We start from the raw sequence: 16,035 nt of genomic DNA, 5'->3' as shown, positions 1-16,035 counted from the left end.
AGTATTATTATAAAGGTCATCAGTCACTTTTGCAAATCTTATAGTATAGTTCTACTGAACCCTGCTGGTTTAGGTGGAATCTGGCTGACTGATAGAGTTATACCTGTTTATGCTTTAAGTAAACAGCAAAACCTTATTTACCTTGTGTCAGTGTGTCCTTAAAGGTATAAATATAATGTAGGAACCTCGAGTGTCAGGTGGGTTGGACAGTTCACAGGGTCACAGGAGTGCTGAGGAACACCCATCAACCAGCAGCCCTCAAGGGGACAGTGCTACATCACCAACGGCCAGCTTCCTCCTTCTCTACAGAATGGATTTCGGTAGTAATGATTAATGGGGAGGAATGGGGGAGGTACTGCTTTAACAAACGCTCATTTAGACTAAAGCTGGACATCAACAGTAGAGGGCTGTCAGATTGAGATGGCGAGCCTCTGCACTCACCAGTGCATCCTTAAAGTGGTTCTAAAGCCTTAAGGTTTTTCACCTTAATGCATTCTTTGCATTAAGGTGAAAAACCTTCTGTGCTTTAGCTCCCCCCCAGACCCCCCCCCCCCCCAATTTTTCTTACCTGAGCCAGATCCAGTGATGTGATGTGGCTCCAGCTGCTGTCGCTCTCCTCATTGAACAGATTGATAGTGGCGGGAGCCATTAGCTGTGACCAGGCACGTGCGGGGGGGGGGGGGGGGAGGTTGCTTGAGCACCTTCCCCTTTGCCCCTTGATGCCCAAAGTGCCCTTTTATCAAGGCAAACATCCCAAGTCTCCCACGAGGTGCGGGAGTTCCCCTGCATTTGGGCTGCGGCTCCCTGACACCTGCAAGTGTCGCGCAATGTCCCGGCTGCCTGGCTTTTAGCTGTCAGCGTATCCCTGAGTCTGAATGGAGCCGATGCTTCCTGTATAGTTCCGGCTCCTTCCTGTCACAGGCGGAGTGATACCAAATGCACTCCACCGGTGAGAGGAGAGATACAGGTAGCATCAGCTTTGCATGCACCTCTCCTCATACTTCTGCGTTGATGTGTGTCAGAGGAGCCAGCATTTCCCGCCAGCAGTACCCACGAGCAGGTACAGTAAACCGCAGTGCATCCGTGTAAAAGCAGCCTTAGGCCCCTTTCACGTGATTGGTCTGTGCATTAGCGTGTGTAAATTGTTGCAAAACGTTTTTTAATAGCTAGTTGTGTTCTGTCATAATAAAATGTCATGTCCTTGTTCATACATGTATGAACAAGGACATGACATTTTCTGGCTGCCTAAGTCACATGTGCTAGGGGTGCAACTAGCCCCCAGCACATCATTGTAAATATCCCAGCATGTGCAATGTTTGTGGCTCCTACATTTTTCTGCCCTATCAATATTGATACGCATATCAGGAAGGAATGCGTCACGATACATTGTTGTTTTGATATTTTGAACACAGCCCTAGTTAAAGCCCTGTTCCACGTGCCCCTTTTATACTTTGAGCACCTGCCCCTCCAAAGGTCTCTGTACGGCCCTGGCTGTGACAGGGGAGCAGGGAGCGAGTCCCGCTGTCTGTGTCAATGGGAGCGGGGAGTGAGTCCCACTGTCTGTGTCAATGGACGCGGCAGCGGGACTTGGAAATGAGCCAGCAAGGATGTCCCATGGAAGAGGAGGGGCCTGGAGTGGAGGAGGAGGCTGCTCTGTGCAAAAATATTACAGTGCACAGAGCAGGTAAGTATAGGCATGTTTGTTATTTTAAAAAAATAAAATAAAATGAATGTTTACAAACCACTTTAAAGCTCTCCATTCAGCATAAGCTTTCCAGATTCCAGAAAAATAGGTCTTAGCAGGAAGCATATCAGACCACTACACATCCACATCCACACAGAGAGCAATGGGCTTTCTCTGCAGCATGGTGGCAGGGGTAGACTTTCTACTACTTAGGCTTTAACACACTTAGAAGACAATTTATATAAACCACTTAAGGAGGTTGAAGTTTTACCCCCTTAATGACCAGGCCATTATTTGCGATACGGCACTGTGTTACGTTAACTGACAATTGTGGGGTCCTGTGCGATTGTACCCAAATAAAATTGATGTCCGTTTTCCCCACAAATAAAGCTTAATTTTGGTGGTATTTGATCACCTGTGCGATTTTTATTTGTTGTGCTATAAACAAAAAAGAGAAATGATTCTAAAAAAAAAAAAAAATTTTAATCATATTCTGCTACATATTTTTGGTAAGAAAAAATTACAATAAGTGTATATGCGCAAAAGTTATCGCATCTACAAACTAGGGGAAAGATTTGTGTCATTTTTATTTATTTTATATTTTTTACTAGTAATGGCAGTGTTCAGCGATTTTTAACAGGACTGCGTCCTTGCGGAGGACAGATCAGACACCTAACTGACACTTTTGACATTTTTGGGGGGACCAGTGTGACAACTATAGTAATCGGTGCTAAAAATATGCACTGTTACTGTACTAAGGGGAAGGAGATAACACCAGGGGCAACCAAAGGGTTAAATGTATGCCTAGAGGATGCTTTCTAACTATGTGGGGGATGTACTTACTGGATGAACACAGAGACTCGTGTTCCTAAATAGAAGGAACACAGGATCCCTATGTTCATCACTGACAGAACAGTGGTCTGCCTTGTTTACTGTCTCCATGGGGAGCGAACGCGGGTGGCCGGTGGACATCGCGTCCGCTGGACCTGCTTATTGGCTCCCCCTCCACCCTTTAGCGCATGTGCATGCCTCCGTCTGCCCCACTATCTGTTACACTAAGCGATGTACAGGTGTTAAGCGATGTTTCGCATAACAGAGCCAGTGGCTGCTCGGCAAGTTGTTAAAGTTGAACCTCAGGCAGATATGAAAAATACACCAGTTAATGCAGTATTGCTCAATGTCTGTTCATACACAGCTAGCAGCAGTACTTGAATTGGATTTTTATAAGCCCCTTTTGCCCCTCTCCCCCAGGCTGGGAGGGGGGCAATCTGAGCCATTTGGCTCTGTTGCATGCTGTCTAATAATCAGGCTATGGGCAGGGAAATTACATCACTGTTTAATTAGGACAAAAATACATCCAAGAATAAAACTCTAATATATTGCAGCTTACTAGTCCTTAGATGTGCTTTCTGCATAAGTTTTGTTATTTTCAGGCTGTTTTTATCTTTATTTTCTCCTGGTGATCCTGCCGGTAACACACTTCCTGTCACTTCCAGTAACACATTTCCTGTCCCAGGGGGACAATACATACTCATAGTACTATATCTGTGCAGGCACAGCATTGTCACCCTATAAAAGGAAGTATTCGGACTACAGTACCCCCTCTCCTCTTCTCAATAACACAAGAGGAGGTGTTTTATAGTCCATGGGCAAAGCTTGGAACAGTAATAACTGATGAGAGAGAGTGCAGTAGAGGTCAAGATCACATTTCATTATCAGTTAACTTTATTTCTGGTAGGATCAATGATTATTCAGGTATTTTTTACACATATCAACAATATACAACAAAAATACACTTTCAATGGTATATTAAACAGACTAAAAAGGTGCAAATGAGAGAGGTTCATTGTTAGGCTGTACATATTGATATTGTACACATGAACTCTATCAGAGAAAGTTTTGTCATTGTCCAGGCAGAAGTGTAGAACTCAAAAAAGTTGTTACGCAGAAATACAAAAAATTTGCAATAATCCCCCGCTCACACCAGTGCGACTTGCCATGCGATGTGACAGGTTCAAATTGCATGACAAGTGGCACCCTATTGTCGGCAATAGAACTGTTCAAACCGGTGCGACTCCAACTTTGCAGTGCCGCACGATTTAAAAAAAAAATTCTGCGCTATTTTTTGCGATTTTAGGTGCGACTTGCATGGACAATTGTGCCTGAAGTTGCACAAGTGTCTGTTAAGTCGCACCTGAAGTCGCACTGACCTGCGGCTTTGAAATTGTGGGACTTTAAATGAAGTTGCATGATTTCAAAGTCGCAGTCAAAGGTCTGTACACCACTATTTTCTACACCTTTAACCAACCAACAATTGATTATTTTTTAGGATGTCTAAACCCCTCCGCAGCATATCAATCTGTTATCTATCAGAAAAAGTTTTGTTACTGTGCTGGCAGAGGTTTAGGAATCACAAAAGTGGCTGCACAGAAATACAAACCCCCTTGTCAGAGAAGACATCCCCAGCGTACAAAAAGCAGAAAATGTTGCACTGTCTATAATCTATGCGAATACAAATTGTGTAAAGTTCCAAGAAAAAAATAAACAGTAGAAGACGTTATTAAAAACGTCATGCTATGTGCCTTAAATTCTTAATCAGTGATACCACTCCGAAATTGCAATATAAAACATGCAAAAATATTGTAACTAAAGCCCCGTACACACGTGCAGATTGTCAGCCGAAAAGATTCGGCCGACGACCAATCGGCCGATTTTCGGCTTGTTAGTATGATGCTTCCGACAGCCGACAGCGCACTTTCGGCCGAACAGAATCTGTCGTGCAAGCATTAAAATTTTTGTATGCCGACACCAGAACGGCCGATTGTTCGCCAGTCAGTACAGAATTCGGCCGACAGACAACAGATTTGCAAGACTGGGCATGCTCAGAAAAAAAAAAAAGACAAGGAAAGTTAACCATCACATGACATCACTTCTGCAGTCGGCTGGTGTTGGCTGACAAAATTCGTGTGCAGTCTTTTGCAGTTTTCAACAGACAAGACAGCCCTGGACAAAAGACGGCCGATCGTTCAGCCGACGATCGGTACGTGTGTACGGGGCTTAAGAAAGAAGAAATCAATCAAATCCAAACTTGATAGTCCACAGGTGCACTTATATTCCTTATTCCGAAGTGTTCACACACCAGTGCTCCCTGATTCTAGGAAAGATTGGCCTCTTACCAGAAAATTTGATCTCAATTGGGTCTACCCATGCCTTAATGAGTGTCACACCTCACTCCAGGTGTAAGTGGCAATATCCTCTGGTAATGGCTCCTATGTTTGCAGCTGGATGCTCGAACCGGATAGTGTGGAGTAAAATGACAAAGGGAGAGCTCTCATTGCTCAATGTAGTATAAAATCAACGATTATTTATTTAAAAAGTTACTCACAAGATTGCAGTAAAGATAGGCAGTTTGTTAATACACTCGTCTACAGCCTCGGCGGGCGTGCTGACTTCACCGCTATTTCCTCCGCCCGGCGTACGTTTTGTTGTAATAGACGTCCTCGATGGGGCAATGGGGATGATCCCCAGTGGATATACTGTATGTCACCTGTGTTTTTAACTGTTTTCCAGGAGTTCACCTTTAAGTTGCATATATGTATATAATATTTATCATACAATTATAATTTCCTTTAAGGTCCGGTTCACACTGATGCGATGCGGGAAGGCTGCGAACTCGCAGCCTGTTCCCGCATCGCACACGCACCCCCAGCAGTTCACACTGCCATATGCGATACGCTGGGGGTGTCAATGTAATCTTAACGACACCCCCAGTTTGATCGCATATCGCAGTGCGATCGTGCAGTTCGCACAGGATCGGATCGCACAAGTGTGAACCGCTGTGCGATCCAATCCTGATGCGGCTGCAAAAATGCCTCCTGTGCGTGTTTGCTGCGGGTGCGATGCGAATTTAGCCATACAGTTTGTATGGCTAAACTCGCACCGCACAGCCGATCGCATGTAATGTCGGAGCAGTGCGCTCCGACATTACATGCGAACCCCGCACACGCACAAGTGTGAACCGGGGCTTAAGGAAAGAGCTGGAAGGAAATTTGTGCTTTTGTGAAGGAAAATAAAAGCAGCCAAGCTAAAAGGTAAGAGTCTGCTGTCTGATGGCCTAATTACATTTTTTTTTTTTATTGAAAAAGACAAATAAATATTTAAATTATTCTATGAAAATGTTGTTCCTTAAAACATAAACATCAGTTAAAACGCCTTCATTGTTTAGATTATCTATTTTCCAGGCTATCTCTCTTACTCTTTTCTGAGGTTTGATACATGTAATAAAATCCTCCACTTATCCTATTGAATCTGTCATTGAGAGTGACATTTCAATCAAATTTAACGTTCTTATTGCGTGAATCAATTTTTTGTAAAACTCTTCAAATCACAAAGTGTAGAATCATTCTCACTTGAACTAGAATGTACAGGATAATCCTTGTTTAATCTGAAAATGTAGAATTCCTTCTCAGCAAGTCAATAAGGTAACTTTTCTTTGTACAAAATCGCAAATGGTCTTGGTGCAACCAGAGTAATAAACGTCCTTACTTACAGTATATACAGTCAGGTCCATAAATATTGGGACATTGACACAATTCTAATCTTTTTTGGCTCTATACACCAACACAATGGATTTGAAATGAAACAAATTGGCTCATATTCAGCCAAATGCTTCAGAACTCATTGGATGGCACTTCGCAGTGCAGATGGACAATGACCCAAAGCATACTGCAAAAGCAACCAAAGAGTTTTTTAAGGGAAAGAAGTGGAATTTTATGCAATGGCCAAGTCAATCACCTGACCTGAATCCGATTGAGTATGCATTTCACTTGCTGAAGACAAAACTGAAGGGAAAATGCCCCAGGAACAAGCAAGAACTGAAGACAGTTGCAGTAGAGGCCTGGCAGAGCATCACCAGGGATGAAACCCAGCGTCTGGTGATGTCTATGCGTTCCAGACTTCAGGCTGTAATTGACTACAAAGGATTTGCAACCAAGTATTAAAAAGTGAAAGTTTGATTTATGATTGTTAATCTGTCCCATTACTTTTGGTCCCTTAAAAAGTGGGAGGCACATATGCAAACTGTTGTAATTTCTACACCGTTCACCTTATTTGGATGTAAATACTCTCAAATTAAAGCTGAACGTCTGCAGTTAAAGCACATCTTGTTTGTTTCATTTCAAATCCATTGTGGTGGTGTATAGAGCCAAAAAGATTAGAATTGTGTCGATGTCCCAATATTTATTGACCTGACTGTATTTTAAACAGCCTTCTTCGTACTCCTGAATACAGGCTCCTACTTGTTGGTGTAAGTGTTTGCGACCTCATTTTTGTAGGAATTCGATTCTACAACCTTATACGTGTACACATTAGATTGTGCAAGCTCGAGCTTGTAGGTATTAGCTTTTTCAACCTCATTCTTGTAGGGATTAGATTGTACAACCTCATTCATGTATATATTCGAATTTACAAACTTGTTCTTGTAAAAATTAGATTGTACAACCTTCTTTTCGAAAGGATTAGATTGTGCAACTTCCTTCTTGTAGAAATTAGATTATACAACCTTATACATGTACGTAGTGGAGTAGCGTGGGGGGTGCAGGGGGGGCCGGCCGCACCGGGCGCAACATCTGGGGGGGGGGGGCGCATTCCCACAGTGTCACTCTGTCTGACACGGTATCACACGCTGTCTGCGGTTGCCGCCATGTTTAGGCTGGGAGATGTCCAGCGGGCGCCCTATGGATGAAAATGGCGGGGCGGGGCGGAGCTGGAGTGTGCCTCACCTGTCCGTTGGCGTAGGGTGGCGCTGCGGCGCATGTGGAAATGTTGCAAGCCAAGCCCCGCCTGTGCTGCCACTCCTACAATCGGCCGCATGTTCAGAAGAGCTCAGTCAGCTCAGCGAGTGAATCAGCAGCCTGGAGCTGTCACAGAGTCAGTAATCATTCATCTATCTATGTTTCCCTGTTGTTGTGGCACTCAGCCAGTCATTGTGAGAGGTGAGATGAGACCATTGGGGGGCAGCCTGGACTGGAGTGGAGAGCCCTCCCTATGTATAAAGTAGTGCAGTGGGCAGTGTAGTATAGTGGACAGTGCAGCGTAGTGGGCAGTGTAGTGTAGTGGACAGTGCAGCTTAGTGGGCAGTGTAGTGTGGTGTGTAGTGTAGTGTAGTGGGCAGTGTATCGTAGTGTAGTGTAGTGTGTAGTGCAGTGGACAGTGTAGTGTAGTGGGCAGTGTAGTGTAGTGGACAGTGTAGTGTAGTGGGCAGTGTAGTGGACAGTGTAGTGTAGTGGGCAGTGTAGTGTGTAGTGTAGTGGGCAGTGTAGTGGACAGTGTAGTGTAGTGGGCAGTGTAGTGTAGTGTGTAGTGTAGTGTAGTGGGCAGTGTAGTGGACAGTGTAGTGTAGTGGGCAGTGTAGTGGGCAGAGTAGTGTAGTGTGCAGTGTAGTGTAGTGTGTAGTGTAGTGGGCAGTGTAGTGTAGTGGACAGTGTAGTGTAGTGTAGTGTAGTGGGCAGTGTACTAGACAGTGTAGTGTAGTGCAGTGGGCAGTGTAGTGTAGTGTAGTGGGTAGTGCAGTGCAGTGGGCAGTGTAGTGTAGTGGACAGTGTAGTTTAGTGGGCAGTGTAGTGTAGTGGACAGTGTAGTGTAGTGGGCAGTGTAGTGTAGTGGACAGTGTAGTGTAGTGGGCAGTGTATTGTAGTGGGCAGTGTATTGTAGTGTAGTGGGCAGTGTAGTGTAGTGGACAGTGTAGTGTAGTGGATAGTGTAGCGTAGTGGGCAGTGTAGTGGGCAGTTTAGTGTAGTGTGTAGTGGAGTGGGCAGTGTAGTGTAGTGGGCAGTATAGTGTAGTGTAGTGAACAGTGTAGTGTGGTGGGCAGTGTAGTGTAGTGGACAGTGTAGTGTAGTGGGCAGTGTAGTGTAGTGTAGTGCAGTGAGCAGTGTATTGTAGTGTAGTGTAGTGGACAGTGTAGTGTAGTGGGCAGTGTAGTGTAGTGGACAGTGTAGTGTAGTATAGTGGGCAGTGTAGTGCAGTGGGCAGTGTATCGTAGTGTAGTGTAGTGGGTAGTGCAGTGGGCAGTGTAGTGTAGTGGGTAGTGTAGTGCAGTGGGCAGTGTATTGGGAAGTGTAGTGCAGTAGGCAGTGTAGTGCAGTGGGCAGTGTAGTGTAGTGGGCAGTGTAGTGTAGTGTAGTGGTCAGGTAGAGAATCAGGTAGGTCAGTGTAAGGGTCAGTGTCGTGGACAGGTAGGTCAGTATAGAGGCAGCGCTGTATCTAGGCCTAGGCCGACAAGGCCCAGGCCTAGGGCGGCACTTTGCGGGGGGGCGGCAAAAAAGCCGCCCCCCCCTGCACGAACTCCCCCCCAACCCGTCCTCCCGGGACCCACCGCGTACCGGCAATGTTCTGCATCCTTCCCGCGGCCGCCCTCCGCCGCACACAAGCAGTGACAGACAGTCCCAGGCGGCCGGCGGCTTGAATAAGTAAACACACTTGCGGCTTGTTTCACTGCAGTCTGAAGCTGCTGAAGGGGCGGCGTCGCGGCGACGTACTTTGCCAGAGGGGAGGGAGGGGAGGGACAGTGTCACGGTCCCCATAGATGCTTCTCCTAATTTAGGTGGTGGGGCGGAGCCTAATTCTCCGCCCACCCTCCTCCGCGTGGCCGCCATCCCTGCACATCCATTCCCGAGAGGACGAGGAGAGACCGAGAGAGACAGCACTACTTTGCAGGGGATAGAGTCTGAGACTGAGTGAGAGCAGTCTCAGAGCACGGAGCAGAGGAGAACCCGGGAACCCCCAGGCCAGGACAGCAGGAGCAGCGAGCAGGTACTGTGCTGCAGCCTGCAGCTGTTCACTGACTGTAGTACATTTTAATAGAATGTAAACTGTTTAATGACGTTGCATTGTGATTTCATCAAGTGTTTCATGCATGCTGAAATCAATGAAAAATCATTAAACAGTTTACATTCTGTTAAGGTTCATGTACTGTTAAGTACATTCTGTTAAGGTTCCCCTGGCTGTCGCGGCACTGAAGGTGGTGGCATGCAAGGGTGGTCCTATAATTCACACCATTGATCCTGCATGATTGCACTTTGGACTCCTCATGAATGCACCTTGAAATGCTCTATGCACTTTATTAATGGACTCTTATGGATGTGATTTTATTTATTTATCTCATATTTATGCATCTTATCAGATCCAGTTATTTTGAGTAATCACATTGTATTGGCACTTGTCAGTGTGTTATAGTGGGACGTCATCACGGTCACCATCCCTGCGCTACTGAAATTCCAGTTAAAGAGCCAGTTCTTTTTTGGTAAATTTTATTTTACATGCTGTGAAATTATTAGGCCCCTTTCACACTATCCATCCGTCGGACAGATTCCGTTTTTCTCAGCGGGGGATCGAGCCGCTGATCCCCTGCTGAGCAGCAGGAGGACAGCTGTGTCTCTGCGCTGTGTGCGGAGACACAGCTGTCAGTTCCCCATGCATCTCTATGGGGGAAATCGGATGGAAACGGACCGTCTGTCCGTTCTCATCCGATCCGATCCGCTGGATGGATGGAAAATAGGGTACAAATACAAAACAATAAAATATACAAGTAGGCACTTGGTACCCACTTTTAATGTACAGAGAGGAAGAGGTTGGGCCTAAACAGGAATGGGCGTGGTTTGCAGATGACAGGGCGGGTCTTAAACAGGAAGGGGTGTGGCCTTGACAGGAAGGGGTGGATCATATTTAAATTAGGGGGTGCACGAGATTAGTCAGGCCTAGGGCAGCACAAAACCTAAATACACCACTGTATAGAGGTCAGTGTAGTGGCCAGAACAGGAATCAGTTATGTTAGCACAGTGGACTGGTAGGTCAGTATAGGAATCAGGCTGGTCAGTACTATTGTAGGATGAGACTAGGGAGTGCTAAAAGTCCGCAGGTTAGGGGGCGCAAATTACTTGTCTTGCCCCGGGCATTGACAACCCACGCTACGCCACTGCATGTACGCATTTGATTATTCCAGCTTGCGCTTGCAGGTATTAGATTGTGAAACCTCTTTCTTGTAGGAATTTGGTTGTACAACCTCATTTATGTACAGTATGTATTAGCGTTTGAAAACTTGTTCTTGTAGAAATTTGATTAGATTGTACAAAATTCTTATTGCAGGAATTAGATTGTACAACTTCCTTCTTGTAGGAATTAGATTGTACAACCTCTTTCTTATATTACATTGTACAACCTCCTGCTTGCAGGAATTAGATCGTACAACCTTTGCTTTTGTAGGGATTAGATTGTACAACCTTCAGCTCGGTTCACACCCATGCGTTTTTTAGTGCTTTTTGCAGAAATGCATTACAGTCCATTTACCATGGTTTCCTATGGGACACGTTCATATCTATGCTTTTTTCAGCTGCTGCCATTTTGGAAAGGTTTCGGGACTTTTTTAAAAGCTAAACTGTGTGTTTTTGGTTCAATAGACTTCAATGGAGAAGCTGCAGAAAAGCATGTAGTATGTGTTGCCGCGATTTCGCTGAAATTTGCGTAATCCACCTGACAACAAATTGGCAAAATAAAAGCATAAAAAATGTAAAACACATTAAAAAATTTGCAAAAAATGCATCAAAAACGTGTGCAAAAAAAAAAAAAATGCAAACTGCACCGCAAAAAGCACTGTAGAAACAGATCAAACTGCAATGGTGTGAACCAAACTTTCTTCTAGTAGAAATTAGATTGTGAAACCTCCTTCCTGCAGGAATTAGATTGCACAACCCTGTTCTTGTGGGTACACACGGGCCAAATGTCGAGAGAAAGCGGCTGGTTAAAAAAAACATTTGGCCCATGTGTATGTCGGTCTGTCTGACGTGCATTCTGGAAAACCAGCATCTGACCAACTCCCAAACAGCGCTCTTGGCCAATGGCAGAGAGCGCTGATCGTAGTGTTCTGGCAGAACTTAAACACACAACAGCTCAGCGGGGGAGATCGCTGAACTAACCGACTGGAGCTGACAGTTTTTTTAGTTCAACCTGCGGGGTTGAACGAAAAAAAAACCTAATAGTGTGTACCCAGCTTTAGATTGTACATTCTTGTTCTTGTAGTAATTAGGCTGTGCATCCTTGTTCATGTAGGTATTCAGTTGTCCGCATTCTTGTTGGAATTAAATTGTACAACCCTGTTCTGGTAGGTATTAGATTGTATCCTTGTTTTTGTTGTAATTAGGTTGTGCATCCTTGTTCTTGTAGGCTTTTAGGTTGTCCATGTTCTTTTGGGAATTAGATTGTACATCCTCATTCCTTTAGTAATTTGGTTGTGTATCCTTGTTCATGTAGGTACTAGATTGCCCGTGTTCTTGTAGGAATTAGATTGTACACCCTCGTTCTAGTAGGGATTACATTCTACATCCGCAAAGTGGTAGGTATTAGATTGTACAACCTATTTCTTGTTAAAAGTTAAATTGTGCATCCTTGTTCCTGTAGGGATTAGATTGTGCATCCTCAGTCTTGCAGGTATTAGATTCAGCAACCCCTCTCTTTCCAGGATGGATTCAATTGTGCAACCTTTGTTCTTGTAGGGATAAAAATATGTGCAACCTCATTCTTGCAAGGATTAGATTGTACAACCTTGTTCTTGCAGATATTAGATTGTAGAGATTAGATTGTGCATCCTCAGTCTTGCAGGTATTAGATTGTGCAACCTCTTTCTTGTAGGGATGGAATAAATTGTACAACCTTGTTTTTGTAGGGATTGGATTGTACAACCTTGTTTTTGTAGATATTAGATTTGATTGTACAACCTCAGTCTTGTGGCTATTAGATAGTACAACCTTGCTCTTGTAGTAATTAGATAATACAATCTTGATTTTTTATAGGAATCAGATGGTACATCCACTATCTTGTAAGCGTACATAAACTTGTTTTTGTAGGAATTAAATTGTGCCTTCTTGTAGTAATTAGATTGTGAAACTGTGTTCTTGTAGAAATTAGCTTGCCCAATCTCATTCTTGTCAGTTCCAGAGTCTACAGCTTCCTTTCTCATGTATTTTTAATGCACAGATTCTATAGTGATAGAGTATTGTACATGTTCCTTCTTGGTGGTATATTAATGTGCAAACTCTTCCCTGTAGCCATGAGATTGAGCAATTTAATTCTTGCCTGTTTCAGAGTGGTCACCTTCTTTAGCTATGTATTTTTAATGCACAAACTCCTTAGGGGTGGAATAGTATACAGGCTTGGAGGTGTCAGAGTGTGAAAACTCCTTTCTGTAGAAATTAGATTGTGAATGCTTATTCCTGTTGGATGCAGATAATTCATTATCCTTACGGATATATTTTGAATGGACAAAGCTGTTTGTGATGGAATGGTGGAAAGGTTTCTCCTTGGTGGAATCGGGTTGTGAAACCTCCTTCCTGTAAAAATTAGTCCGTTCAACTTAATTCTTGTTGGAATCAATTTTCTCAGTTTCCTTACCATTGTAGATAGAGAGATCAGCCACCTTCTCTATGGACGACTTCTTAATAAAATTAAAGTGTGCAGGATCGTTCTTGATGTAATTAGAAGAAATAGTTTCCCTTTCAGTGTAAGAAGAATACACGGGCTTCTTCCATGTGTGATTAAGATGTATCGCTTCCTTTGTGATGTCATTATACTCTATATGTTGCTTTTTGCAGATCTGAGAGTATGTCATACTCTTGTTAATGGAGTCAAAGTTTGCAGAATCTTCTTTGCAGTAGTTCTTTTTCAGTGTGTGTTGCTGTGTTAGCTGGTTTGGACCCAGCGCCTTTATTTGTTCCCCAAGAACAAGGATGATTTTCAAAACCAGCCAAATCACGTTAAGTATAGTCAGCAAGAAATATGCCACCGCCTCAAGGGCCTCCCAGAGAGATGCCAGAACATGGGAGATGGTTTTGAATATTTTGCTCAGTGCCATGAGAAAGTCCAAGATAAGCATTTTCATGTGATTGGCACTTTGACGAAATTCCAGCCATAAGGCTTCAAATGTGCTCGGGGGAGTGAAATATTTCATTTTGATTTTTCTAAAGCTTCTACGGGCCCCAGAATTCATGGTTTGAAGACCACAGTGGAGCAGTTGAATGTATATAAAAGGTAGCTGAAAATATAAATGATGGTAAAATTATTTCATACATAAAAGGATTTTGCAGTAAAGTTTATAAACTTAGCTGAGATAAAGATTAACCACCTCTCTCTCTCTTCCTTGTCTCTCTGTCAGTCATTTTATCTTTTGTTATCTCCCTTTCTTATATTCCCACCCCTCTTTATCTCTCCTTCCCATTTTCTCTCTTGCTCTCTTTCTTTCTTTCTCTTCCTCCTCTATCTTTCCTCCTCATTTGCTCTCTCTTCCAACCTCACCTAGCGGCTAGCGTTCTTTCTTTTCTCTTTGCACTCTTCTCCTCCTCCCCTTTTATCTCTCTCTCTTTATATATATAAATGCAAGATTATCCTTTATCCAGATTCAGGGGCAAGTCCCTTTAACTCAACTCCCCACAATCCTCTGGGCTCCCAGCATCCCCTGTGCTACTGGACAAACCCAGGGAGTATGAATGCCAGCTCCTCCCAGCTTCCTGTGCTCAGAGAGATCCTGCCTGATGGGATAGCAGTGACTGGGCAAGTGAGCTGTCCCCAGGTGCTGGGTCCCCACCTGATAAGTCTGGTGTGCAGGCCACCAGCAGTGAGCACAAGAGCACGCAGCATCTGTCCAAGTATAACCATACTGTGCACTCAGCAACTGGTCACTCTCTTTACCATGTGATGTTTGGCCGTAGTCTTGGGGGACCCACAGATCTATGGGATGTTGTCCCCACTGAAGAGCTGGAGTATACTCCAGCATCCTGGATTCAAGAGTGGAGGCGATGCCTGTCAGAAGTCTAACAGTTCATAAAGGATCGAAATTGGGTGGAACAAGAAGAGTCAGGAACGGAGGTCTATGACCTGAAACCTGGAGACAGGGTCCTGATCTGGCGCAAAGGTGCACATCAGCAGGGTAAGCTACAAACTCCATGGAGGAAAGTGCCTGGAGTTGTGTTACGGCAACCCATCCCAGGAGTACCAGTCTATGACATCCAGAAGGAAAGTACTCAAGAATTAGGGATGATCGAACTTTTGAAAAGTTCGATTCGACCAGAACACCCGAACTTCCCGAAAGTTCGGGTCCGGATTCCAGAACCCCATTGAAATCAATGGGATCGAACTTCGGTAATCAAAAAACACCATTTTGAAGCCCTAAAACCCAATAAATGCCCCTAAAAAGTGCCTAGGCTTCTGGGTCATGCCCCAGGGACTATTAATCACACAAAAAAAGTTCTTAAAAATTGTCGTTTTTGATAGAGAGACAATTATTGAAAAAATTATTGGAAAAAAAAATGAGATTTCTTTGGATTTAGTGACTGGGGGGTCTAAAAAGTGTACCTGTGAAGATTCAGCTCTGTAGCATGTCCAGAACCAGAAAAAAAAAGATCATTTTTCTTAGACTTTTTATTAGCGCAGGGATGTGGCTCCGCTCCTATCACACCTATATGTGGGTATGTGTATATATACATATGTGTGTGTGTGTGTGTGTGTGTGTGTGTGTATATATACCCCTACACAGAAGTTCAGATGTTATGCCTGCCTCCAAAGACGCCCAAAAAATGCCCAATAAACGCCTGCAACAACACACCTGGGCGTTTTTGTTGCAGGCGTTTATTGGGCATTTTTTTGGCCGTCTTTGGAGGCAGGCATAACATCTGAACTTCTGTATAGGGGTATATGTACACACACACATATATGTATATATACACATACACACATATAGGTGTGAAAGTAGCGGAACCCCATCCATGCAAATAATTTCATTAGCGCGTGGATGGGGTTCCGCTACTTTCACACCTATATGTGTGTAGGTGTATATATACATATTTGTGTGTGTGTACATATACCCCTATACAGAAGTTCAGATGTTATGCCTGCCTCCAAAGACGCCCAAAAAATGCCCAATAAACGCCTGCAACAAAAACGCCCAGGTGTGTTGTTGCAGGCATTTATTGGGCATTTTTTGGGCGTCTTTGGAGGCAGGCATAACATCTGAACTTCTGTATAGGGGTATATATACACACACACATATATGTATATATACACCTACACACATATAGGTGTGATAGGAGCGGAGCCACATCCCTGCAAATAATTTCATTAGCGCGTGGATGGGGTTCCGCTACTTTCATACCTATATGTGTGTAAGTGTATATATACATATTTGTGTGTGTGTATATATACCCCTACACAGAAGTTCAGATGTTATGCCTGCCTCCAAAGACGCCCAAAAAATGCCCAATAAACGTCTGCAACAAAAACACCCAGGTGTGTTGTTGCAGGCGTTTATT

At 44.0% G+C, this 16,035-nt stretch overlaps 1 protein-coding gene across 1 annotated transcript; it reads right to left on the bottom strand.

Moving 5' to 3' along the window:
• Positions 1-13,088: 13,088 nt before the first annotated feature.
• On the bottom strand, positions 13,089-13,721 carry LOC309552732 (uncharacterized protein; the record flags this gene model as incomplete). Its single annotated transcript, XM_082253654.1, has 1 exon — positions 13,089-13,721. One exon carries the CDS (start codon positions 13,719-13,721, stop codon positions 13,089-13,091), a length of 633 nt encoding a protein of 210 aa, XP_082109780.1.
• Positions 13,722-16,035: the final 2,314 nt, after the last annotated feature.

The sequence above is a fragment of the Pelophylax lessonae genome, assembly GCF_965119305.1.
Source record: "Pelophylax lessonae genome assembly, chromosome: 4".
Taxonomy (NCBI): Eukaryota; Metazoa; Chordata; class Amphibia; order Anura; family Ranidae; genus Pelophylax; species Pelophylax lessonae.
The sequence above is the reverse complement of the archived record's forward strand: the minus strand, read 5'-3'. Positions and strand labels throughout refer to the sequence as shown.